The following is a 27,361-nucleotide window of genomic DNA, read 5'->3' on the forward strand; positions in this document are numbered from 1 at the left end:
ATACTTGGAGATCGGGAGAGTTAAACTACCAAAAACTTACCTCGTCTAACAAACAGTGGCGGCTCGTTGGGGGAAGGGGGGCTAATTTTGAAGTGGCAGTACAGGTGGTCTGCCAATGTCACATAGAGCGAGAATGTCACTTTGATCGACGTATTTGTGCCTCTCATGAATGTGAAGCATGTTTGAGAAAGAAAACTCCGGAACTCGGGGGCAGTGATAAATCGAACTTTTAATTTTTGTCAGAACACATTGTGTATTATACACAAGCACAACCCCAATTGCAATGATTCATAGCGAGACCAATCGTAGGCCTAAACACAGACCAGTGACGTGGAAACCTGTGGTCAGTGGATACCAATAGCTCGTTGCCAAAACATAGGTCTGTGCTCAGGCCAGTGGCGTAGCTAGGAATTCGCCATTATTTGGGGGCCCGGGGGCTTGACCTCTTTGGGGGCCCCTGCATATTGCGTAAAAAATAATATTTAATGTCAAAAACATTTTTGAACACTCATTGGCCTTCTAGTGGGGGCCTGGGGGAATTTTCAAATTCTCCCCTCCCTGTTTAAACTTTTTACCAGACAGACAGACAAACATAGTGAGTTGATATAAGGTTTAAAAAAACAGATGGCTTGATGAGTTAAAGTAATTTACCAAAGTCCAAATTGTTTGACCTTCATGGCCAGATAAAAAGTACATAATTAGGTCATGACCTAATCAGTTCAAACTAACATGAAACAGTTTTTCTTTTATTTCTATTTCAATACATATCGACGCTCTAGTCATCGTGCTAGCACCATAATCATTTCGTACACATGGGTCTCAAATTTAAACATTTAGGAGAGTAGTATGTCTCTAACTTAAATTTTTTGTTTGGCTAAGGTCCAGTGTCTTTAGGAGTTTTCAGCCAATCATTTCCTTGTACGACTTTTCTTTTAAACGACCACTTGTCAGTAGACTATTACTAGTTAAATACTATTTGGAGTTCCTTTAAGAAATAGACTTACTATTTGGAGCTCCCTTTAGAAGTAGACTTACAATTTGGACTTTTTCTAGGAAATTGCTATTTGGAGTTGCTTTAAGAAATAGACTTACTATGTGGAGTTCACTTTAGAAATTGACTTACTATTTGGACTTTGGAGTTACTTTAAAAAACTGACTTACTATTTGGAGTTTCTATAGACAATAAATTGCTATTTGGAGTTCCCTTAAGAAATTGACTTACTATTTGGAGTTCCTTTAAGAAATAGACTTACTATTTGGAGTTCCTTTAAGAAATGGACTTACTATTTGGAGTTCCCATTAGACAATGAGCTGCTATTTGTATTCTCTTTTAGCCACAGTGTCATTAGAGTAAGTTTTGTTTCACAGAACAAACTCTACGTGACAAAGCCTGCCTTGTCCCTCCTGTTAGTTTTGGGAAAAAGAAAAAAAAAGGAGGGAAAAGTGATCTCGTCTGCCCTGAGTTCGTGTCTGGACTTTCATTAACATGTAACACGTCACAGAGCTAGGCTAACTTCCTTTCTTTGATTTACTAATCTCAGTTTATGTACAACTGTTTTGGCCTGGCCAAATAAGGAAGCCAATTCACTCAGCACTATAGCCAGATTTTTTAGCATCTGTTAATCTAGAAAAGACGATGACAACATTTTATCTATAAAATCTATAATATGAAGCAGAAAGTAAGACCTCTTAAAGGAACCCTGCATTTGGAATTTCGATATCCTGACATGAGATAATGGCGTAATATTTAATATTTAACGTAAAAACTAATTTCGGACACTCATTTAAGGGCCCCTCTGAAGTGGAGGCCCGGGGGAATTTTCTAATTTGGAACCCCCCCCTCCCCCACCCTAGTTACGCCACTGCTTTATGTGGTACTTTCGGACAGAGGGGTAGGTGAAGAGACATCTCTCACTCCTGGGTAAAAGCGTTACCTTATGTCATGTGTCGTAAATGGCGTAGCTAGGGATTAGCCATCATTTGGGGGCCAGTGGGGCTTGCCCTCGTTAGGGGCCCCTACATTTTGACATTCGACATCATGACATGAGATAATGGCATAATATTTAATGTAAAAATAAAATTTCGAACACTCATTGGAGGGCAATTTTTTTCAATTCTCCCCGTCTCGCCACCATAGCCACGCCAATGAGTTCTACCCTACATGGACTCTCACTGAGGTACATCCAATACACCTCCGGAAATCATGTCAATAAAATAGCCTCCTCCCCTCTTTTGACTTCCAGAAAAAAAAATAATGCAACTAAAGAAAATACAACTTTAATTAGTCATAAGTATTTTTGTTCCATCGCGTGTCTGTGTGTGTGTGGATTGTTTAGAGTGGGCTGCCAGTGAGTCAATCACGCCAGTACATATTGGCCAGGTAAACGTCACATCTCGCGTCTTATCATGATTAGCAATCGGAACAACAACAATTAGGCAGAGAAATCAAGGCTGCTAATGGCGCCCTCTGTCTAAAAGCATGAGTGTGCTTTTGTTTATGTTTCACGCCATTATGTTGTTTCTCTGTCGCCCTCTTGCCCCACCCCCTTTCCGCCCTTTTTTCTCAAGACCTTTTTTTTTTTTGGCACCAACGTCTTGATGTCTGCGCAATACATATTTCTATATCTTCCCGAATTCAGTGATAATAGAAATACAAAGTCTCCGTATTGCAAAGACTCCCAATTTCAAATTACTTTGTCAAAAGTCTGAGACGTAGGCCTAATGGTATTCAAAAATTTTAAGTTGTCCTCCCTTCAGACGTTTTCACACCCCAAACACGCACACATCTGTGTCTGGCTGGACTAGAGTAACACCTTTGGTAAAATCACTAAATTTAGAAAGCCTTCAGGATAGAAGATTTAAAAGTAAAGTAGCAATTATGCATAAAACACTGAACCATAATCTTCAAATACAAAAAACAAAATCTAATAAAATACTCAGAAAGACACAAAGATAAAGGCACATTCCTCGTCCCATATGCTAGGACAAATTTGTACAAATGCTCCTTCTTCCCTAGTGCTATTAGAGCATGGAATGGGTTGCCTGAGCTAGCCAGGAAAACCAGTGACTTGGCAGAATTTAAGTCATTGGTTAACATGCATGACTGAATGCATTACGCCTAGGAAGTTTTCATCTTCTTTTTTGAAGTAACGTCTGTATTATATAAGATAAGATAAGGATTGTTGTAAGTTAATTTTAATATAAACATGGCGCTGCTGACGGCCGTTGACTTGTAGCACCAGACTGCTGGTAGACAACTAAACTGCTGGTAGGTGTAATTTATCTTTATTTGATAAAAATTGAAATAACTTGAGTAACTTCTTTTGTCAACAAAATTAAATATAACTTTTATTAATAAAATATAGACAAAATCAACTTGATATGAGGCAAGTAAATGTAGCAGACTGTAGTGATAATATAAATGGCATTGTCAACAAAATCTAACTCACAACGATAACATAAGCGTTCCGTCTCTGGTTTTGGAGTCGTCTCCCCTAACTAAGACCAAATGACGACTATGCTATCTATGTTGCATCATTCACAAAGATTCGCTAACCTCTTCCAACCGTCACCATAGAAACACACACACACGCTCCATAACACATGGGTCTCGGTAACAGTATTTGTCTTTACTGTACTAATACAATTGAGTCTCTTAAAGTCAGCTAAGATAACTTTTTCAAAGAAGGTTTTGGAGACAGAACTATGCTCTTATTCCCCAGACAGCCCTTCCTGATTTACAAAGGGAATAATGTATAATGATATAATAGAAGGATATAAAGTGCTTGGCTTCCGTACCGAGGGGTCCCGGGTTCGAATCCTGGTAAAAACTAGGATTTTTTTAAATATTGGGATCTTTAGGGCGCTTCAGAGTCCACTCAACTCTAATGGGGAAAAGCAAAAGCAGTCATTTATGACACCCTCGTTAATCGTGGGCCACAGAAACAGATGACATATAGTCGCAAAGTCTGAAAGGGGAACTTAAAAAAATACAACATTTGACTTGATTATCCGACACCTCATAAACTGACATACACAGTAATACGACGCAGCGCCAACGTAAATATATGTAATCAATATATACAGTAAAAGTCTTAGACTTTGCGATCTTTAGGGCAGATGATGTTAAGGTCAACTGAATGTATACAGTAGTACGGATATTTTTAAAATGTGCGTAGGTTTACAATTTGTAATTTAGTTGAGTACTTGAAAGCTGAAATTATGTTTTGTTTTTGGTCTTAAGATGAATAATTTTTCCATGTTCATCTATTGTTTATTTTATATTATTGAAAGTGTGAGTCCATGAGAAGATGGTATTGCACTGTAAATACAACTTTCTTGACATCTATGGTTTAAATTCTTTGAAGAACAGCTTCACTTTGGTCATTGGATGTTCTCGGTTCTCCGACACTGCCTTGGTCCCCTAAACGTCGGACTATCAAGATTCAATCTTATATTTATTTATTTATTTGTATGAAATATGGTGTATTGTAGCACTTGTGGGACCATATACCTGGACTATTGTGTGTGTGTGTGTGATTACCTGGAATATATCATGTGTGTGTTTCACTGACTGTATGTGTGGGATATATTATTTATGTGTTCCACTGACTGTGTATCTGGGATATATTTTGTGTGTGTGTGTCTGACTGTGTATGTGAGATATATTGTTTGTGTGAGTAGAAAGAACTCTTTAAAGGTGATATTTTCTTTTAGTTTATGTTACTAGTGTCCACCAATCGCTACTACCCCAATAGATCCCAATCAGCCAGGACAGTTGGACTTTTGGATATAGATATAGTCGAAGTGTAGACTCTAATAATTATTTTTCTGTGTTGTCACTATTCAGTCTATGGAATATTCAGCTGTTATATTTTTTAGTTGATACTGGATATTTCGATTGTCTGAACTGATTCTGTATTATAGTACAGACTATGTAATAAACATGTTATATGTCTGTGAATTGGCATTCTGAATCTTTGTTCTGTCGTTGTAAGTGTCGTTGTGGTATTGCCCAGGACTTGGTACATTTAGTAATCAGCATTGGAGTACACATGCGTATGTTAGAGAAGAAAGGAGTCTTGACAGTGACATTTTCTTTTAGTTTATGTTACAAGTGTCCACCAATCGCTACTACCCCAATGGATCCCAATCAGCAATGACTACACAAAACTGTACTTGTCTACTGTTAGTTTTCAAGTGATATAATAGAGTCCGTCACGACGTTTATGTAAACACAGGCGTAAGTGTGGATTGGATGCGCGATAAACCCAGGGGGGCACACATTGAGTTCAAGTGAGTTCTAATCGCCGGACATGTCGAGCGATAAGTCCAAAACGCGTTTTTTTTTTAACTTCTCCATAATGAGGACATCATTGTAAGCTTGATGGACAGGGCCAATGACCTGGCTTATCCCCCTCCTGGTGAGTTTTACCAAACAGACAACAATTCTCAGCACGTCATTATCTCATAGTGTCGGGTTGGGCTGGGGGGCGCTTGTTTAAGACAATGGAGGGAGACATAACATGACTTTAGGAATCAAAGAGCTCTGTGATAATTGATAAAAATTACACAAATAGCACAATGTGAGATTTAAACGCATTGTAGAAATATTTATGGTGGGGTTTTCAGAAATGGAGTCACCGGAGTCTATAGCGAACAGCGAGCTATATTGGTATTTCGGTACAGAGAATATTGACGTATTGATAGGCTATGTATTTTGTTAGAAATTGTATGATTATTATTGTTCTTGTTGCTTTTTAACACTTTAAAATCACATTTCAAAATATTTTTCGCTTGTAGCATAAAGTGCTCTCTTAAGATGACGTTCCATCGTTTACTGGATCAAGTTTCAAAATCTCTAGTTTTTACTATTTTTATTTTCTTAATTTTTTTTTTGTTTTTTTTTGTTTTGTTTTTTTGGTTACCTTACATCGCCCCCATGTCTCTATATCGCTTTCTCTTCTTTGTTACTGTACTTCATTGCTTAAATAACGTAAACTGGATCCAAATGATCCAAAACTAATCAAAGCGTAGATCACCATGTTTTATATTTATCATGAAAATCCTCGACTATAAGGACTTGTGCTCACTTTTGGGTATTGTGCGATCAAATTGGTTAGGTAAATATACTTATTACATGCGTAGTGCGTTTTTGTTTTGTGTAAATATTTGTTTGATTTTTTTCCCCAGACAATTAGATCACAATCAAATTGTTTGCATATCAGACGCGGCAATCCGACATTTGAAAAACATGGAGATTTTGTAAGTATAACATGCATGCCACTGATTGGTTGGTTAGTTACAATAAGTTAGGTAAGTTAGTATTAAATCTGAATTTATTTTTGTACAATTAATGTCGACGAGAACAAAATTTTTGATAACATAAAAAAAAGAGAAAAAATGTTTATAACAGAGCTGGGCTACTTTTTGCAAAGCTTATATTAGCTCTGTCTCTCTGTCTGGTAAAAAGTGTGTACACGTTATTTCTCCCACACCCAATATCGGATCAAACTGAAATTTTGCATAATTATTTCTTTTATCGGACAAGACAAGAATCAATTTTAAAAACAATTTGTTAATTAACTATTGGTAATTAATTATTGTGTTTGGTATCTGGTCGTGCGGTTTGCGCGCTGGATTGTCGTTCGGATTTATCGACGGTCGAGGGTTCAAACCCTGCCCGCTCCCATCCCCCGTCGTCCTGCGGGAGGTTTGGACTAGGAAGTAAACTATCTTCAACTCTGAAGGAACATCCGAAACATGTAAAACAAACAAACAAAAGAAAATACATTTATCTTCACTGATAAAGTGGTATAAGTAGAATTAGTTCCCTTTATTGTATCCAGAAGAAAAATGTAAATAACTATAAATAACTATAAAACCTATTTTCTTAACCATCTCCCTGGCACATTGGCTCGAGGAGGCCTTAGCCTTAGAGTTCGAATTCAGGTCGCTCACTTTAAAAAAAAATAATAAATACATTTAAAAAGTGACCACCCAGATACCCCCTTCTTTTTCCCCTACCCCTTCCAACTGGTCCAGATGAGTGATAGGATCATAGCGTATTGAGAAAGCTAAAAGCATGAGATTGTGCAAAAAAAAATTGGTAAAACTATTTATTATCGTACTGATTTATTGTTGTTAGCCTAGATCTATTACACATTTAATTACATGGCTGATCCAAACTAATCGATACAATCTTAATAAAAGGTTTGCGATCTAAATTTTGTTGTAGTTGTTTTTCTATTTCGCTCGTTTTACAAATCTATTATCCGCTGTCTATTTAATACGCGTATTTAGTTAAACGAGAATGGCTCAGTGGTTAAGTGTTTTAATTTTAGGGTACCCATTCTAACATACGTTAGGAAAATAAAGGCGTTCGTTAAAATTAAGGCGGTTGGTCATTGTGCTGGCCACTTGACCACCTCGTTAACCGCCAGCCATAGAAACAATTGAGCTCTGCATCATCTGCTCCCAATAGATCGCAAGATCTGAAAGGTGTACCTTCACCTTTTATATAGTTAAACATGTCTTTCAGTTTTTATTCTGCCCTATTAGATGCAGTTCATTACGCCTATTACACTAGTTGTTGATTTACAAAGGTCAAATAACTTGATAACACTGAGCCGGGGAGATCTGGTACGTTTTTTTTCCCTACACCATTCAACAATCTCGCCTTTGATCAAAATCACTACCTACCAGGTTGTCAAGACACAGACATTCCTACGGGTTTAAAATGCTAAGTGAAAGCGCGCGCAGAACTTGCAGGTTACGGAAATAGACCCAGCAGACGTGAGAGGACACTGCCAGAATTCGTTGAAGAGCTCCTGCTATCCCAATCTCGCGCGACCAAGCATCGAGGGGTCTTAGCGCGTGATGATAGATTCAGAGGGTAAATATTGGCATCGAGTCGTGTCGAGGGTGTTATGTAAACAGGGCGCAAAGTCCCAACACCTCGAGGCGATGGTGCACAGTGAAGAAGTTGGTCTGGTGCAGAGCTTACTAAAGGCAAGACCTTTGGGTAAGGGGAGAGAACAATAGGGATCAAATCAAGGGAGATTATCGATTTTCGTAGGGACAAGAAGGGAAATGATATTGTTTCTGTAGCTGGAGAGACTATTGAAATTGTGCAAACCTTTAAATACCTTGGTACTATCCTAGACAATAAACTAAATTTTACTGCAAATACTGATTATATCAGCAAAAAAGGGCAGCAAAGATTACGACTACTAAGAAAACTGTCCTCGTTTAATGTTAGCGAAAAGGCCTTGGCTATGTTTTATCACGCTCACATCTGCAATATTTTAAGTTTCAATATCACTGCCTGGTATGGCAATCTGAGCATTAAAAATAAAAATAAACTTAATAGAATCCTAAATGCTGCTGGCAAAATCATTGGCAAAAAACAAACCCCATTCGGGCAGTTGTTTGAGACAAACATCTATAAAAAAGCTAACAAGATCCTCGAAATAAAGAATCACCCTTTGTGTCAGGATTTTGTGATTTTACCATCACAAAAGAGATACAAGACACCGATAGCAAAGACAAACAGACACAAACACTCTTTTGTTCCCCTGGCAATCAAATCATTAAATAAGAACAATCTGGTATAAACTTTGTCACATGTAAATTATGAGTGCGTCTGGTGTGAATGTACACTTTGGTTTCTTATAGTTATAATGTTTTTTGTTTGGTATAATGCACAAATTGTAAGACAAATTTCCTTACGGATAATAAAGATTATTATTATTATTATTATTATTATTAATATGTTTGGCCTAAATATAGTAACAGATCCGATATATTGATTATGTAGCCTTTAAGGTCAGATCAAAATGTGTTTAGATTTTAGATGATATTGAACGGCAGGCATTATAGAATGAGGTTTAATTAACACAATGATCAAACACTGAACGACATGTTATTTATAGTGTTGTTTAATTGAAATAACAAAGAAATCAAAGGCGCGGCCGAGGATACTATATGGGAAGGGGGGTGAGGGGGCCGATACATTATTTTGTTCTAAGACGTAATTATTTCTTCAGAAATGAGTTCTCTTATCAAATAGCACACGTTTTGATTGAATGTTATCTCCCTTTCTCATCCATTCTTCCCATTATAAAATGAGAAAAAAAAGGGGGGGGGGCAGTAGAGGTTTGTTTATAGGCAAGTTATAATGAAGCTAAGTTACATAATAAGAGTAGAAGTTTGTTTATTTAAAAATAAATAATAAAAGCTAAGAGACATAATAAGATAAATCTAATTTTTCATTGTTTTCATTGTTTTTCATTGTTTTAAGTGCAGCCGCCATGTTTTGTTTGTTCTTAGGATATTTTTGCGCAGATAGAGCTAACCCTAGCCCTCTCTTTGATTCTTTTTCAGTACAGTGCTATTGATAGGGACTTTGCATTGATGTATACTCTCAATGAGATGTTTTAATTTTTTTTTTTGTTGTTTTGTTTTCTTTTCACCAGGACCCTGAGTAATAACAATATGACGTCAGTCTCGTCCAATCTCTTTGAAAACATGAAGCTTCTCCGTGTTTTGTAAGTTTACAATCTGTATCTTTCTTTTTGCTTTGTAAGTTTACAATCTGTATCTTTCTCTTTGTTTTGTAAGTATACAATCTGTATCTTTCTTTTTGCTTTGTAAGTTTACAATCTGTATCTTTCTCTTTGTTTTGTAAGTATACAATCTGTATCTTTCTTTTTGTTTTGTAAGTTTACAATCTGTGTCCTTCTCTTTGTTTTGTAAGTTTACAATCTGTGTCTTTCTCTTTGCTTTGTAAGTATACAATCTGTATCTTTCTCTTTGTTTCGTAAGTATACAATGTGTATGTCTCTTTGCTTTGTAAGTTTACAATCTGTGTCTTTCTCTTTGTTTCGTAAGTTTACAATCTGTATCTTTCTCTTTGTTTTGTAAGTTTACAATATGTGACTTTCTCTTTGTTTTGTAAGCAGTGTCTGACACTCTCTTTGTTTTTCTTTGGTACCTGAGCTGCTTAACAGTTTTCGTCTGTTCTTTTGTTTCTGTCTTTTAAAATGAAATCGTTACATCATTATTTAGCAAATTTTGTTTTCTTTCCGACGAGTAATTTATTGCTCCGGCAAAAAAATATTAAAGTAAAAAAATCTTTAAAAATAAAATAATCTCAAAATTTTGTCCTGTTCTATTCAGAAAGTAGGGGAAGCAACTGGAACCATAATCATAACACTACTGTATTTATCGTTCTTATCAACTCTCGTAACTCCATTGCCCTCTGTATGTTTATGGTTTTAGCATATTAGTTTCATCTAGGTCGAATAAATGCATGTCGCAGAAATGCTGTAGAAAGACATAGTTTCTTACATATTTTATTTCTTTCTTTACAATGTGATTAGGTTGACTCCCTCGCTAATTACTAAAATCGCCGCCGCTGTTAGAATGTAGTCAGGGGCGGGAAGAATGCTCGTGACTAAATGTTTGAGAAGGTGTTATTTATTTCTGTTGTCAATATGTTCGCCGTGCGTCCGGTGTACGCTTGTTACCTGTCACCGCCTACATGTGATAAGACTGTGACAGATGTTTAAATGATGTTCGCCACGTACACATGTTTCTCACGTCATATAAACTGTTCCATTTATTGGGGGTGGCGGGAAGGTCGTCTGCTTGTCGGCACAACTGATAACCTAAAGGTTTTGAACCCAAAATTGAACTCCCCGCCCCCAGCCCTTTTCTTAATAGTCGAAAACAAATTCATTCAACAAATTACAATTTCTTATGTCAACGGATGTAAAATATTCATAACAGTTAAGTCTTCTACTGTTCAGGAAGCCTTTTATTTCTTCTTATCTTATATAATACAGACGTTACTTCAAAAAAGAGGATGATTACGTCCTACGCGTTATGCATTCAGTCATGCATGTTAACCAATGACTTAAATTCTGCCAAGTCACTGGTTTTCCTGGCTAGCCCAGGCAACCCATTCCATGCTCTAATAGCACTAGGGAAGAAGGAGTATTTGTACAAATTTGTCCTAGCATATGGAACGAGGAATGTGCCTTTATCTTTGTGTCTTTCAGAGTATTTTATTAGATTTTGTATTTGTATTTGAAGATTATGGTTCAGTGTTTACTTTACTTTTGAGTCTTCTGTCCTGAAGGCTTTCTAAATTTACTGATTTTACTAAAAGGTTTTACTGTAGACTCTAGTCAAATGTGAATATTCGTTTGTTATGAATCTCACTGCTCTATTTAAGTGGGAACAAGTTAACTTCAAGAGATATCTTTATGACGAATAATACTAAAGCTTGCTTACATTCTCAAGCTTCTGCGAGGCTGAGGAGACTCCACTGCTGACTCTTTTACAAACTCACGCCATAATATCATAAGCCTAGACGAAATGAATATGAAGATATAGGGACCAGAACTGCATCAGGGAGGTTAGACTGAAGCACTTGAAGTAGAGTAGATAAACATGGGAGGTTCTGTCAGGTGAAAGAGTCTCTGATCATTGTTACACGTGTTATTAGTGGACCTAACAACCAACAGAATAGAAATAAAAGTCTGAAATACCTGTACTTTTTTTTTTCACTCCGTGTAAATTGAAAAAAAAGGAAGTGTATTTAAATACAACAAAGGTAGACAAATAGTATGTAAAGCATGGGCGTAGCCAGGGGGAGTTCTTGGGGTTCAAACCCCCCCCCCGAAATAAAATGGGGGGGGGGATCGGAATTTAGTGACTGATTTTTTGCTTTGATTTTGTTTATTTTAGGTGAGATTTTAATACTAAACCATCACTTGCCCCAGCACAACCAAGGGGATTATGAGTTTAAAACCCCTTACCAGGGGGGTCGAGTTTATAACCCCCTACCAGGGGGTTTTGAGTTTAAAACCACCTACCAGGGGGGTTTGAGTTTAAAACCCCTACCAGGGGGGTTTGAATTTAAAACCCCCTACCAGGGGTTTTTGCAGTTAAATCCCACTCTTCTATAAAACAAAACCAACAAAAAATGCAAACGACAATCCCCAAATTCCAAAAGCACAATTTACGATAAAACCCCTCTTCAATATAAAAAAAAAAAAAAAACTACACACTCAAAATTCTATGAGCGTAGCCAAAGGCTTTTTGAGTTTACCCCCCCCCCCCCACCTCTCTTCAGCAGGGTTTTGAAGTTTAAAAAAATACCTCTTCAATATAAAAAAAAGCTAATTACGCACTCAAAATGTTATGAGCGTAGCTTAATGGGTTTTGAATCAGTTTTGAGTTTAAACCCCCCTTCAGCGGGGTTTGAAGGTAAAAAATACCTCTTTAATAATAAAAACAAAGCAAATTATACACTCAAAATGTTATGAGTGTAGTCAAAGGGGTTTTGAGTTATAAACTCCCGTCTAGTGGAGTTTGAAGCTAAAAAATACCTCTTCATTATATAAAAAAAAGCAAATTACTCACTCTAAAATCTATGAGCGTAGCCAAAGGAGTTTTGAGTTTAAACCCCACGCCAGCGGGGTTTGAAGCTAAAAAATACATCTTCAGTGTAAGAAAAAAAAAGCAAATTAAGCACTCAAAATGCTACGAGCGTTGCCAAAAGAGGTTTTGAGTTTAACCCCCCCCCCCCCCCTTGAAGGGTTTGATGCTAAAAAATACCTCTTCAATATAAAAAAAAGCAAATTAAACGCTAAAATTATTTGAGCGTACCGTATTGGGGTTTTAGGTTTAAACCCCTCTCCTACATATGGCTTTTTTAAAAGTTTAAAACCCCTCCTGATGGTTTTGAGTTTAAAATTCCTCTACAAAGTGTTTTGAGGTGGAAAACCTCTATCTTCAATATTATTCTAAAACAAACTACAGTTACACATTTCTACTAGTGGCGGGGCTCCTTAATAAAGTGCAGTGAATAGTCATCTGCCGAAATTGAAAAACACTAAATGTGGCTCAACAAAGATGGCTAAGACAGATTTTAGGAGTCAGTTATAGAGATCGGGTCTAAATCAATAAAATCCTATGCCGAACTGGGAGTCGACCCCTTAGTAAGATTGTGATAGAGCGTCGCATACGGTTCGCGGGCCATGTTCTCCAACAAAATGAATTACGCATAAAAAGATTTGCGATGACATCCTAGTACAACTTAGCGCCACACATTCATGGAGGTCCTCAGAGCAGGTGGGAAGAGGCTTCAGACATTACCAGTGACAGATTTTTATGGAAACAGCTTGACGGCAAATGCGCCGAACGGCGCGGGAGGGTCTAAGTCAGTAAGAATAGCAAATTAGTTTTTTGAAACAAAACTTTTTTAAAAGCAGGAAAATACACTGTAGATACCTCAGAATATGCATTTTGTTGTCTTTCAATACCAGAAATCGCGTTTGGCGGCGGGTCTCCGCCCCGCGATTGGGAAGCTCCTAGCGCTCCCCCAGACACCCTTGCTGGCTAAGGCGGGAAATCTACAATTTTTTCACTAACTCCAGGAAGAACCTATTCTAGGGCACAATAAACGTCTTCCGAAAGAATGAAGGGTCAGAATGTAATAAAGATGATGTACACACACACACATATAAATAAATATATTTTTTTGTTCGTGGGGGTGGGGGGGCTTGGGGGGGGGCCCCAAAACCCTCCCCGAAAAAAATCCTGGCTACGCCCATGATGTAAAGTAATAGTGTTAAATAACCACACACACACACACACACACACAAACATAATTTAAATAAGAAATTGTTTACATTAGCCTATAGTAATTTCCAAATAATCTCTGAACAGATCACATAGGCTTTTTCGGTCGACTCTCAGAACCGTACACAACAGAATGAAAGCTGAATGCCCGAACATAACTAACGAATATTCACATTTGACTAGAGTAACACCTTTAGTAAAATCACTAAATTTAGAAAGCCTTAAGGATAGAAAATTTAAAAGTACAGTAACAACTACAAATAAACCACTAAACCACTGAACCGTAATCTTTAAATAAAAAAATATAAAAAAATAAAAAAAAAAAAACAATAAAATACTCAGAAAGACACAAAGACAATTGTACATTCCTCGTCCCATATGCTAGGACAAATTTGTACAAATGCTCTTACTTCCCTAGTGCTATTAGAGCATAAAATGGGTTGTCTGAGCCAGCCAGGAAAACCAATGACTTGGTAGAATTTAAGTCATTGGTTAACTTGCATAACTAGATGCATGACGCGCAGGACGTAATCATCTTTTTTTTTGAAGCAACGTCTGTTATTTTATAAGAAAGTTAAAAGTCGGGACTAGCGAAACTTGCCCTTTTGGAGCATCGCCAGAGAAAGATGACCATGTCCTTCAAAGCTACAAACTATATCAAGAGGCCCGAACAAGTCTCTGGTCCCAAAACTCTCCGATAGAACAAAAACTATACGGAGAACTGCCTGATCTGGAAACCACAGCACAGTTCATCTCAGATAGAGGATGACTGATCTGAAACCACAGCGAAGTTCATCTCAGATAGAGGATTACTGATCTGAAACCACAGCGAAGTTCATCTCAGATATAGGATGACTGATCTGAAACCACAGCGCAGTTCATCTCAGATAGAGGATGACTGATCTGAAACCACAGCGCAGTTCATCTCAGATATAGGATTCCTGATCTGAAACCACAGCGAAGTTCATCTCAGATATAGGATTACTGATCTGAAACCACAGCGAAGTTCATCTCAGATATAGGATTACTGATCTGAAACCACAACGAAGTTCATCTCAGATATAGGATGACTGATCTGAAACCACAGCGCAGTTCATCTCAGATATAGGATGACTGATCTGGAAACCACAGCACGGTTCATCTCAGATATAGGATGACTGATCTGAAACCACAGCGCAGTTCATCTCAGATAGAGGATTACTGATCTGAAACCTCCGACATGAAAAATGAGAATGATGATAAAGAAGAAGTAGAATGTCTAATGTAGATAAACACGTGTCTTGCTGTCGACGACACTAGCCTAACAATAGAAAAAATTATGTGTGATTCTCTTATATATATATAGAAACAATAGAAAACGTTATGTGTGATTCTCATATATATATGTAACAATTACAGAGGCATCTCACTGCTTAGCATAGTCGGAAAGGCTTTTGCTAGAGTATTACTAAAGCGATTACAGATCCTGGCAGATCGTGTTTATCCAGAGTCGCAGTGTGGCTTTAGGGCAGGTAGATCTACAACAGATATGATTTTCTCTCTTCGGCAGCTACAGGAGAAGAGCAGAGAACAAAAGCAGCCCCTCTTCATAGCATTTATTGATTTGACCAAGGCCTTTGACCTTGTTAGCAGAAGCGGTCTGTTTGCTGTACTAGAGAGAATCGGCTGCCCAAATAAGTTAAGAAAACTAGTGTCAGCTTTTCACGAAAATATGCAGGGCACCGTTCAGTTTGAAAGTTCTTCCTCCAGGCCATTCTCCATTAAGAGCGGTGTCAAACAAGGATGTGTACTGGCCCCTACACTATTTGGCATCTTCTTCTCAGTCGTACTATCCAGTGCTTTTAAATCCCTGGAAGACGGAATATACATCCATAGCAGATCCGATGGAAGGCTCTTTAACCTGGCACGTCTTAAAGCCAAAACGAAAAGGCGTCGTATCTTGATAAGGGAGCTGCTGTTTGCCGATGACGCGGCACTCGTATCTCACTCACAAGGAGGTCTACAGAAGCTAGTGAACGCCTTAGCAGCTGCTTGTCAAGAGTTTAGCCTTACTATAAGTCTCTCCAAGACCGAAATCCTGGCACAAGACGTCGCAGAAATACCTATACTACAAATTGGGAACCACACCCTTTCAGTGGTGCAGGAATTTACCTACTTGGGTTCAACAATTGTCAGTAACCTAGACTTAGACATCGAGCTGACAAAAAGGATAGGAAAAGCTACCACAGCATTGGCAAAACTCTCCAAGCGCGTCTGGGAAAATGGTAAATTGACCACAGCGACCAAAATCCTAGTCTACAACGCCTGTGTTGTGAGCACTCTCCTTTATGGCAGTGAGAGCTGGTCAACATACACGTACCAAGAGCACAGATTGAATAGTTTCCACTTGCGCTGCCTGAGACGCATAATGGGCATCTCTTGGAGGGACCATGTCTCCAATCAGGAAGTTTTAAGATTGGCCAATATGAACAGCATGTATGCTCTCCTGACACAAAGAAGATTACGCTGGCTCGGACATGTCACCCGCATGCCAGATGGCAGAATCCCGAAAGATATCTTATATGCTGAGCTTGTGGAAGGAGTCAGACCCAAGGGCCGCCCAAGACTAACATATAGAGATGTCTGCAAGCGAGACATGAGAGCCTCAGGCATCAGCGAAAGTAAGTGGGAAAACATAGCCAAAGACCGGAGTGCATGGAGACAGACTGTGCGTGCTGGGACAACCCTTGCTGAGAACAAAAGAATTGAAGCGGCTTTAATCAAGAGGGATAAAAAGAAAGCTGCCCTGTCTGCTAGCCCTAAATCAGAGGCATACACATGTACGAATTGTGGCAAAGTCTGCCGTTCTAGAATTGGCTTGATTAGCCACACCAGATTCTGCCCCGTCTCAAGATTAAGCCAAAACCAGTGACTCATTTGGGCGCATCCATTGCCTTTCGAGACAAAAGGAGCCATATAATATATATATATATATATATATATATATAAAGTCTGTGCCGGTATCCAAAGAGTTACTACTCTGGCAGTTATAGAAATGGAATGGTAGTAAATCTGTAAAAGTGCCTTGGACAGACATGGGGTAGAAAGTACCTGAAACTAGATGTGTGCAATTTCTTCCAATAAATGTTTCCCTTTTTTTGCTTCTTTTAGGCGCATCAACGACAACAAACTAGTCTGCGACTGTCACATGGCGTGGTTCGCCAGGTGGTTGAGGAAAAATCCAACTTTGGCATTGTTTACCGAGTGCCACCAGCCGCTACACCTGCGCAACGCGGAGATAGCTGAGCTTCAGGACATTGATTTCAAGTGTGATGGTAAGTCCTCTTTGAGATGTATCTTGTATGTGTCCTCTTCAGTGGCGTCGCAGGGTATCCGTGGGCCCGGGTTCAAGAATATCTTGGTGGGCCCCCGTCCCCCAAATAAGACGAAAGTATAGTTTGACAGAACGATTGAGTCATCTGAATGTATGGGTATATTTACCGAAAGACCTTCTTTCTACTTTCTGCTTTATGTAGAACTTACTCCTCATTTTTTTCAACATTTACCACGCTGACTGCGCTTACAATTTAGTACTCGACAATAAGCAGTTCTTATTTCCCTGTTAGGGCTGCAGTTTCCAGACGTTCTTTTTCCTTCGAGAAACACAAAGTAATTCGTGTTAACAGCTTTAGGACATCAAAATATCCGAATCATTCCTTGATGACCACCTTGTGGTCAAAAGTATTTGAGTGTACTATAAGCTATGCTCTTCCTATTGGATTCTAGAAGCAAAAAAAAAAACACATTCCTAGTCATGGAAATTTACAACGTCTTGAACACAGCTTACGGAATCAGTTAAGACCAAGTTTAAGTCGTGGTTAGCACAAGCGGCTTCTTTTAATGAAGCAATACTCGAAGACCATTGTGGCCCTACTATCCACTTTCATTGGAGGTACCATCATAGCTTTAGCCTCGCAGTTTAATTAAGGATAAATGGGAATTATTCTTAACTTGCAGCAGTTCTTCAGCCAATTCTGCAGACGTCTGGAGCACACAAAAACGAAAACCTAGAAATGACTCTCACATGACTCTCGCATGACTCTCACATGACTCTCTAATTGCTTTTTTTTTTTCGGGGTATTCCGTCATCGGAGATCGCAAAACTGTTTTAAAAAAAAATAATGCTAATGTGATCAAATCTTAATATATTTTTTGAGTGCTCTCAGAAAAACTGTGCGGATTGGACCTCGGTATATTTGCCAGAACTGCGTTATCCAACGGGTCTGTTATCTCGTTTTGAATCTGCGGGGGCTTTGTTTTCCTGCCAAATTTCAATATTCATAACCATTTTAAATTAAACCTGCTTAGAGATTTTTGTATAAATATAATGGTGATAGCTTTCTTTAAGAACTATGAACCAAATACAAAGCATTGGTCAGAGTTCCATATACATACATGTATATATCTTTGGATAGATCGGCAGTGTGGATAGGGGGGCACTGCTGTGTGGGCGACATCGTTCCGACTATAACTATACACAGGCATGATTATGTCTTTGTAAAAATATAATGGTGTAAACTTTCTTTAAGAACTATGAACCAAATACTAAGCATTGGTCAGAGTATGACAATATTCCGTGATTAATTTTGACAGCTTTCTATCTTCTACATCTTTGTTATAAACCTACTCCACAATTTGGTTTCGCCATTTATCGTAACAGAAGAAGCATTTTAACTTTAAATGTATATATGTAACTTACTCTGATGTTCAGTTTTCTTGCAAAATATTTAATGTTATTTTTTTTTTTTTTTTTAGATTTCATCATCTTCTTTTTTTTTTTTAAATTCTGTTCTTATGATTACATTAACATTGTTTTTACACAATACAAAGACAACATAACAATGTGATAAAGACTGTAATCTTGAAGGAGTGTTTTACACATTTCAAAGTATCTATTGGCTCGGATACAAAAGTTTTAGAATCACAACTGTTGTGACAGTTTTAATACTTCAACAATGGACGAAAGTCTCTAATAAGATTTCATACCTCACATTTTAAATACAGAAAAAAACACAAATAAATTGAGCTTTGAGAAAATTGAATAATTAGCAGCTGTGTCGAAATTTTAATTCGTGAACATCAAGACTTTTAGTGTCATCTGTAAGTTCTCACGTGGACCCCCAATTAGAGTCATGGGCCCAAGTGCAATGAACGCCTTTGATACTCCACAGGCTGTGGACCCCTAATGGTCGTGGGCCCGGGTTCATTGAACCCTTTCGCGCCATGAATGCTACGCCACTGGCACTCTTTCACTTCCATCTTGCTGTATATGTCCTCTTTCAGTTCTATCTTGCACATGTCCTCTTTCAGTTGTAACCTGTATATGTCCTCTTTGAATTCTATCTTGTATATGTCCTCTTTGAAATGTATTTAGTATATGTCCTCTTTTGAAATCTATATTATGTATCTCCTCTTTGAGTTCATTTTTGTATATGTCCTCTTTGAGTTCTATCTTGTATATATCCTCTTTGAGTTCTATCTCGTGTATGTCCTCTTTTAGTACTATCTTGTATCTTTATGTCCTCTTCCAGCTCTATCTTGTATATGTACTCACTGACGTGTCACGGATAGATTCTCACAATGTTCATTTAGTAAAGTGATTTTTTGGGGGGTCATATTAAAAATGTCTTAACTTGGCATTCAAGTTCATATTCTCCAGTCCACCAAGATGCTACAGACATAGTGCACTGTCCTCATCTATTTCCGCTTCAAGCTAGTAGATCTTAACTCTTTCTCTCCTAACTGACGATACCAGCGTTGATTCCACTAGAATGTGGTAAATAATTATGGAGAGAAAGAGTTAAGTCTTATAGGCAACGCAGTGCATTTAATTGGTTGGACATCGAAGTACAGAAACATAAAATGTATGATAATATATAGAATACATATTGTTCTTTTGTATCGTATACAGTACCCGCTAAACATTGTTCAGTGAAAGCCCTTACGCTCCCCCCACTTAAGAAATGGAATTCTTCAAGTCCATCATGAGTGACCGCAGTGTCCAGTTACACCTCTGGTGCCAGTCGACCTCTCCCCCCCCCCAGACAATAATCAACATTTTCAAAATACTTACGACTCTTAGTTCCTCGTCCGTTTATAGTGAGTACCGGCTAGACGTTTCGACACTCACTACAGGGCACGGTATCCTTTGAGACAGGCAGTTGTGTGCTCGTCTCTCTCTCTCTCTCTCTCTCTGTCTTTCTTGCTCTTTGAGAGAGAGAGATAGTGTGTGTGTGCGTGAGAGAGAGAGAGAGGGAGAGAGAGAGAAAAAAGAAAGAAAGAGAGGGAGAAAGGACAAGAGAAGGCTGTGTTGCAATAGGGACAGAGAAAAAGAAAGAGAGAAGGGAAAAGAAAGAACAAAAGAAAGAAAGAAAAAAGTGTTTGAGAGAGAGGCTACGACAGAGATGGTTAAGCAAAGACAAAAGAGAGCGAGTGGTTCAGAGAGAGAGAGAGAGAGAGAGAGAGAAAGAGAGAGAATGTGTGACGTAGTATAAACTAAAAAGTGTACAACTAAAGGCAGTCGATAAAAACGACTCCAAAAAAAAGGCAACAGACAGATGAGGTAGAGACAGGTTCCGGTAAGCTGTGAGGGCCTTCACCTTCATACCTGACTGTTTGTTTTTTTTATGAGCAACTCTTCAATAGGTACTTACTCACACGCACATACACACACTCGCACACAACTAAGGTCATGGCGCCATTGGTAAATTCAATCCGTGGACGTGACCACGGCGCCCAGCACTCTTCCAGCTTCTTCGCATTTTTTGGGCGGTCCTTATCAGAGTGATCCATTTATCTTTCTTACATTTAACCTCTGACCTTACAATCTACATACAGGAACTACGAACTAACATCTTCCTGTCGAAATAGCAGAGATAATACAGACACAGGTTTTGAACTCAGACTGTCATGCTGATCATGTGTATTTTGTCTTTATACCAGCAAGTTGACCTTCATTTCTTCATCCGTCGGGCTACAGTAATTTAAAAACACGCCTATCAGGCTAACCAAATTTCACTTTTCGACAGGGCCGGGTTTACTACATCGCAAGACTTAGCTGTGGCCTGGACCTGATTTTATTTACAAGAACTCTAGTTCTTTCTTGACAAATAGGACACGTTTTGGCATTTATTAATACTATTTAGTGGATTTATTTTGAAGTTTGAAAAGCGTAGGAGTCTAGACACAAATCCTGCAACTCGAAACCACTCTACAATAGAAAATAATAATACGATTTCGATAATACATATAGATGGCGAATTAGGACGTATCCGTCAGTACATAAAGGTTTCTCGTGACGAGACTTGCACACTGGTTGGGAGTCTTAGACTTTTACTTAGACTTAGGTCCTCCCGCGCCGTTCGGCGCATTGGTCGGCAAGCTGTCTCCCCAAAGATCTGTCGCTGGCAACGGCTGAAGCCTCCTCCCACCTGGTGTCCTCTGTTCTGAGGTCCTCCATGAAGGTTTGGCGCCAAGTTATACGAGGACGTCCCTGTTTGCGCTTTTCTCGTATTCGCCTCCATGTCATCGCAACTCTTGGCATGCGTAGTTCATTTTGTCTTAGAACATGTCCCGCAAACCTCATGCGACGCTCTGTCACAACCTCACTAAGTTTTCGATTCCCAGCTCGGCATAGGATTTCCTTGTTTGAGACCCGATCTGTGGAACTAACTCATCCATTTTTGTTGAGCCACATTTAGTTCTTTCTCAATTTTGACAGACGACTTCCATGTCTCAAACATGTTGCTGTTGGGATGACGATTGTGTTAAGAAGGTGTATTTTTGTCTCGAGTCCAATGGCTTGGCTTGTCCAAATAGGCTGCTGCCTTTGTAAAAACGCTCCCTGCTTTTCCTATTCGGCACGCCACATCGTGGTAAGCATCTCCATCATTTGTTATGATGCTGCCAAGGGACGTGAACTTGTCCAGCTCTTCAAGCTTTGACTCGCCAAGTCTGATGGGGGCACCCTTTTGCCTAATTGGGAGCACTAACAAACAACGAAATTCTGTATTTGTATTATATGTAAACCAAGCTTTTAACTTGCATTGCATTTCGCAATGGTTATTATAGGTACATTTACTACCCGAGGGATGGAGTAGAGGAGTTTCAGAAGCAGTGATTTACTTTAATAACAAACGTATTATTGTTGGAATGCATTGCCACTTGGCATGTTATGATATTAACATGTGCAGTTTGAACATTATTAAATGTAATTTATTGCCAAACGTGTTGTGTATACTATTGTACGTATCGTTACATGTGGTAATTGATATACCGGTGTTTGTTGCGCCCAAGGACGGTAATGTGCAATTCTAGACGTAATTGAGAAATGGGTTGTGTATACTGTCATAGGCCTTTCGAAGTAGAGATCGCTACATGTAAGAGCGAGATTATTTAATGTTACCTGTCATTAAAACATTATCACTCATTTATTAATATATAATATATATATATATATATATATATATATATATATATATATATATATATATAATTTATTTATTTATTTATTTATGTATTTATAAAATTATCTCCCTTGTTATTGTTTATCTATTTTTGTCTCCTTATCAGCCACATTTGAAAACCGTCACGCTGTAGAGTGTGTGGAAGAAAATCTGTGTCCCAGACAGTGTCGATGCAGTGAAGGGGTGGTAGATTGTCGCGACAAGGGCCTCACACAGATTCCAGAGAACATTCCAGAGTCTGCTGTAGAAATGTAAGTACATTCATTGGCAGTTTTTTAAAGGGAGGAACATTTGAATTTCACTTCTCTAGCGCCTCGCCTCTGTTTGTATTAATTTTTTTTTTTTGAAGGTGTTAATGTCATTTGTTTCTTGTGGTTTAAGTCAGGGTCCTATTTAGAGTTGTGGAGGCCCCCGAAGGAGTAAAGCCACCTAATTATTTTCCGAATGAAAGAAACATTTTTAGTCATATTTATTGCACCTAAATAAAACCATTTAAACAAAGAATATAGTAAGTTTAAAATCAAATTTAATTGTTCATAGGATAAAGAATATACATATTTTGTTCGACTTTTCCTTTTTACGACGAAAAGTTGATGATTTCACTGAAATCATTTTTAATACTAAGTAGAGTTAGCATCTAATTCCTGTTTAGCTTCATTGTTGTTCGAGGGTATACTTTGTCATTTTCTCTTTAGGCCTGCCCTGCCTTAAATCCGGCACAGGTTTAAGTTAAAGTTCACTCTCTCTTATTCCGTCTCTCAGTCACTCTACCCACCTCTCTCTCTCTCTCTCTCTCTCTGTTATTCTTCCCATTTCTTTATCAACCTCTTTCCTTCTTTCACATTGTCATCTCCCTTTCTTACTTTATTTTCCCATACTTTCTCTACCCTCTCCCTATCGATCTTTATTGCTCTCTATTTCTTCTCTCCCCCCCCCCCTCCGCCTTTATCTCACTCTTTCTTCTTTTCATTCTTTCTGTAAATGGGATCAAGTCCATAACTTCTAATTTCCACAAATATAACTTTTTTTTTTTTTTTAAAGTAAGAAATGTCTTTCCCAAGTAAAAAGTACTAATCCTTAGTTGATTTAGCCAAGAAAGAATCTAAAATGAAATCTAAAATCTATAGCGAGAAGTAAGATTAAAAACTAGAACATCTTTTGTTCTTTCACTTCAATGTATTGTGTGATTGAAATATGTTTCTGTCGGCCTCTGCTAGAAAGTGCATCAGCGATGACCGAGATTTTACTTCATGTGTTTGTGTTGAAATCACTTCATTGGAGTGTACTATACATTGTTAACCTCTGATTAGTACGCTGGACTGAGTCAAAATTTGTCTGATTATCTGAAGCCCCTGACATTCAATTTTTGGAAAGAGAAAACAGAGGAACACATACAAAACTTATATTGGAAAGATAGGAGCAGTGGTGGCGATAGGGATTTACATTAGAATGGAATTTCTCCTATAAGAACCTGTTCTAGCCATTGCTTAGGAATGAATCGATGCAAGCTCATGTAATTACATCGGTCTCATCATTGGATAAAACAATGTTTGCAATGTAACATATTTACGCAAATACAAATCTGTAAATTTTTTAAAGCCATGCCTCAACAATGCCAACACTAGTGTTCCTTAAACAATGGGCGGCAATCTACTTGACTCGGCTCCTAGAGATACTTCATCTTCTGACTTTGGTCGATTGAGCACAAGTTACCGCTCTTGAACATGAGTTAATGGCCTTTACAATAAAAAAAAAAAGAAAAAAAGGTCAGCACTAATATTGACCCCTCAGAGCACGAGACTAACCAACGTCAAATTGTTTACGTGGAGCCCCATCACACTCGACCTGCCTCCACAGCCACACACTCCCCCTCCCTCTGCCTCTCCCTCCCTCCCTCTCTCTCTCCTTCTTTCCCTATCTCTCTTCCACACAATAGTATTTTACTGTCCCTTTTTAACTTTTCTAAATTCAACCCCAACAACAATGTACTGTTGATAGTTCTAAAATTCTTACACTTTTTCGACAAATAAAATCTTCTAAATTTCATTACTATCAAATTACCATTACCGCTAAATTGTAGCCTACTAGCATTTATCTGTAATCAATATGCCTAAACGCAGAATATATCCTTAGTGTGCACTTGTTTTGGTCATTTATTCATTCTTATTTCTCAGATCACTCAAAAGTTACTTGCTATCTCCTTTCGGGCTTTTAGCTTCCCATCCTAACACCACGGGAACAGTATTAAATTAAACTATATGCAATTCCCGATTCTCTAAAAATAGCGTCTTAGTTCAAGTTAATAAAAGCACACACCACTGACATATATCATACATAGTCTGGACATGGAAATCTCTAACACTGCACAAAAATGTGAAAAAAAAAAAATAATTAAAAAGCTGAAACAAGGCGTTGTTGTGTAAAATAGTTATAAGAAGTAAAGTTATTTTCAACCCTAACCTATGTACAAATATATTTTAATTTTTAGATCTAGATGTAGTAATTGAACATCGAAAACAACAACACTCTCGTCTCATAGTTATATTGCAAATTTGAGATACATAATATAGAAAGATCTAGGTAATCGATCTATTTAAAAGTATATAGATGATTAAAATCAACAGGCTTGAAATATTTCGATCTAGGATTTTCGAAAAATTATCTCAATAGAAACTAACAGGAAATGGCGTGAATATATATATATATATATATATATATATATATATATATATATATATATATATATATATATATTTATTTATTTATTTATTTATTTATTTATTTGTTTAATAGCCCATTCTATTTAAAATCCGCAAAATGGCATTGCATTATTTCTAAACTTTGAAAACTAATGATCATTACTTTTATAAGGCAGATAAGATCGATGTTTCTAGATTCGGGGCGACTTCTCATACAACTTGAAAAAGAGTTACGAAGATAACAATCTCTCTCTATATATATATAGGTCTGTGATCTGATCATTATCGGATAAGAATTCGTTTCCGTTTTCCAGTCTAGGTATAATATATATATATATATATAGGTCTGTGGCACACACATTCAATAGCACCTTCTATCATGTGCTATTTCTAAGTGTGTACACAAATTGTGTGATCATTTCTGTGTCTGAAGTCTGAAATTAATGCATTGGCATGGATCTTGGATGAAGCATTCTGGGCGGCCAGGGCTAAGTGAAAAACACTAGATCTAGTTGGAGGATTGTTTTTAACTCCCGTATCTTAAAAGCATTTTACCATAGGATTACTTAAGAAACGATTTTTTTTTTAAATAAATTCTGAATATATTGTCTTTATTTTAACGGAAATTTAGTCCTTGTAAGTTTACATTACGAACGGGGAAGGGTAAGCACTTTTTTAAATTGAAATGTACTTAATGCGCGTACTTATACTTAGTTGCTATGAAATGATTCGTAATATATCAGCCTCGTTCTGACATCGAGGTTGAACGCGCTTAGGTTTGGCTGATGCAATACTCACTCTATCAACACGAAGGCCTACTTTTATTCTCAAGGTATAAGCCCGTTAAATTGACTATCATTTCCTGTTATCTGCAGTCAGGCTCGCGGATAAGGTCAAGGACATTTATTTATATATATATATCTGACTAGAGCGACACCTCGTGGCATTCATTGCGCAAGGCATTTATGGCTGGTCTTCCGTTTCAAGTGCACCCAAAACCCAAAGGCTGTTCGCTGTTTCTAGATCTGCCAGCACGTGGCTTGTGGTACTAATGCGCATGACAAGAAAAGGCCTTGTTCTATTGTAAGGGACTACCTTTTAGTTTGCGGCTCTTGTAAAGACAACAGAGGTACTCGTCCTCAACACAAACATGTCTGCTGCAAGGGTAATAAAAAGCCGTTACTGCCTTGACCTTGAATTTGTTGAACTACGTTTGAGATTCACGAGAGTTTTTTTTTTTACCGAGACGGTTTTAAAAAGCTTAGGGGCCTCATTAAAAAAAGAGACTTTAGCTAAGCTTGTGAATCATTTGGAAGAGATGTAGACACAGAGAAAAGGATTTCGTATCTTAAAAATTACAGACGTTCATTCAAATGATAAGATAATAACTTACCATTTGTAGCATTATTTATTTCTATTCTATGTATATTGTATGTATATATTAGTCAGGTTCCCCCTTTCAGATCTTATGGTCTATAGGGCAGATGATGTAAAGGTCATCTGTTTCTGTGGCCTGCGGTTAACAAGGGTGTCATGTGGCCAGCACAACGACCAACCGCCTTTACTTTTCCCTAACTAATGTCAGGTACCAATTAGAGCTGGGTGGACTCAGAGGCGCCCGAAGATCCCGAAATTAAAAATCCCAGGATTCGAACCCCGGCCCCTGGTTCGGAAGTCAAGCGCTTTACTGCTCAGCCACCACGCTTCCATATTCTAATATTAGTGATAACAAAACTAGACATTTCCTTTAAAATAAATAAAAGTGTACACTTACTAATACAAAGCAACACTTTTTTTTTCTTTCATTCATTACTGTGAACTGTGATAAATAAAAATATTTGTATGATCTAATAAAGATTATGTAAATTATTTGTATAAAAAAGTAAAGTTCCTCTTCCAGACCAATGGGTCATATGATGTAAAGGTCATCTGTTTCTATGGCCCACTGTTAATTAGGGTGTCATGTGGCCAGCACAATGACCAACCGCTTTTACTTTTTACCCAACTAATATCAGGTACCCATCAGAGTTGGGTGGACTCTAAGGCGCCCTAAAGATCCCAAAAGCAGAAATACCAGTCTTCTCTAGGATTCGAATCCTGGACCCCCGATTGGAACCCAAGCGCTTTACCAGTCAGCCACCGCGCCTTCAAAATTAAATGTATAGGCCACCAAAATCGTGTGTGTATGACTAAAAAGTATCAAATTAAAAAAACAAAAAAAATGACAATATATTTTTCAAAAACACACTTTCATTTTGTGTGTTCTAAAACGAAAAATATATTTTTAAATTGTATAAAATAAAATAAAAAGCATTAAGCACTGAGCTCGGAATAAATCATAAGGAATACGAAGGAATCGAGCCACCCTTTTTTTTTTACTCGTATTTACTACATAAACGTTGCATTTTTCACAATTTCCTTACTAATATCGGTAATAACGGAGAGTGTATGAACTTGTACACAGCGACCATCACCTTGCGTACGCCCAATATCCAAGTAGAGCAG

The 27,361-nt window shown here is 37.8% G+C and overlaps 1 protein-coding gene across 5 annotated transcripts in view; it reads left to right on the forward strand.

Moving 5' to 3' along the window:
- Nucleotides 1-27,361, forward strand: part of LOC106054273 (slit homolog 2 protein-like) — a 184,536-nt gene that overhangs the window by 112,583 nt on the left and 44,592 nt on the right. For all 5 annotated transcript variants that reach the window (XM_056018313.1, XM_056018314.1, XM_056018312.1 and 2 more), the window contains exons 7-10: nucleotides 6,193-6,264; nucleotides 9,477-9,548; nucleotides 16,804-16,967; nucleotides 22,264-22,408. In XM_056018313.1, the coding sequence (XP_055874288.1) occupies nucleotides 6,193-6,264; nucleotides 9,477-9,548; nucleotides 16,804-16,967; nucleotides 22,264-22,408 (453 nt within the window). The remainder of the gene's footprint in view (nucleotides 1-6,192; nucleotides 6,265-9,476; nucleotides 9,549-16,803; nucleotides 16,968-22,263; nucleotides 22,409-27,361) is intronic.

This window comes from Biomphalaria glabrata, chromosome 1, assembly GCF_947242115.1.
Source record: "Biomphalaria glabrata chromosome 1, xgBioGlab47.1, whole genome shotgun sequence".
In the NCBI taxonomy this organism is placed as follows: domain Eukaryota; kingdom Metazoa; phylum Mollusca; class Gastropoda; family Planorbidae; genus Biomphalaria; species Biomphalaria glabrata.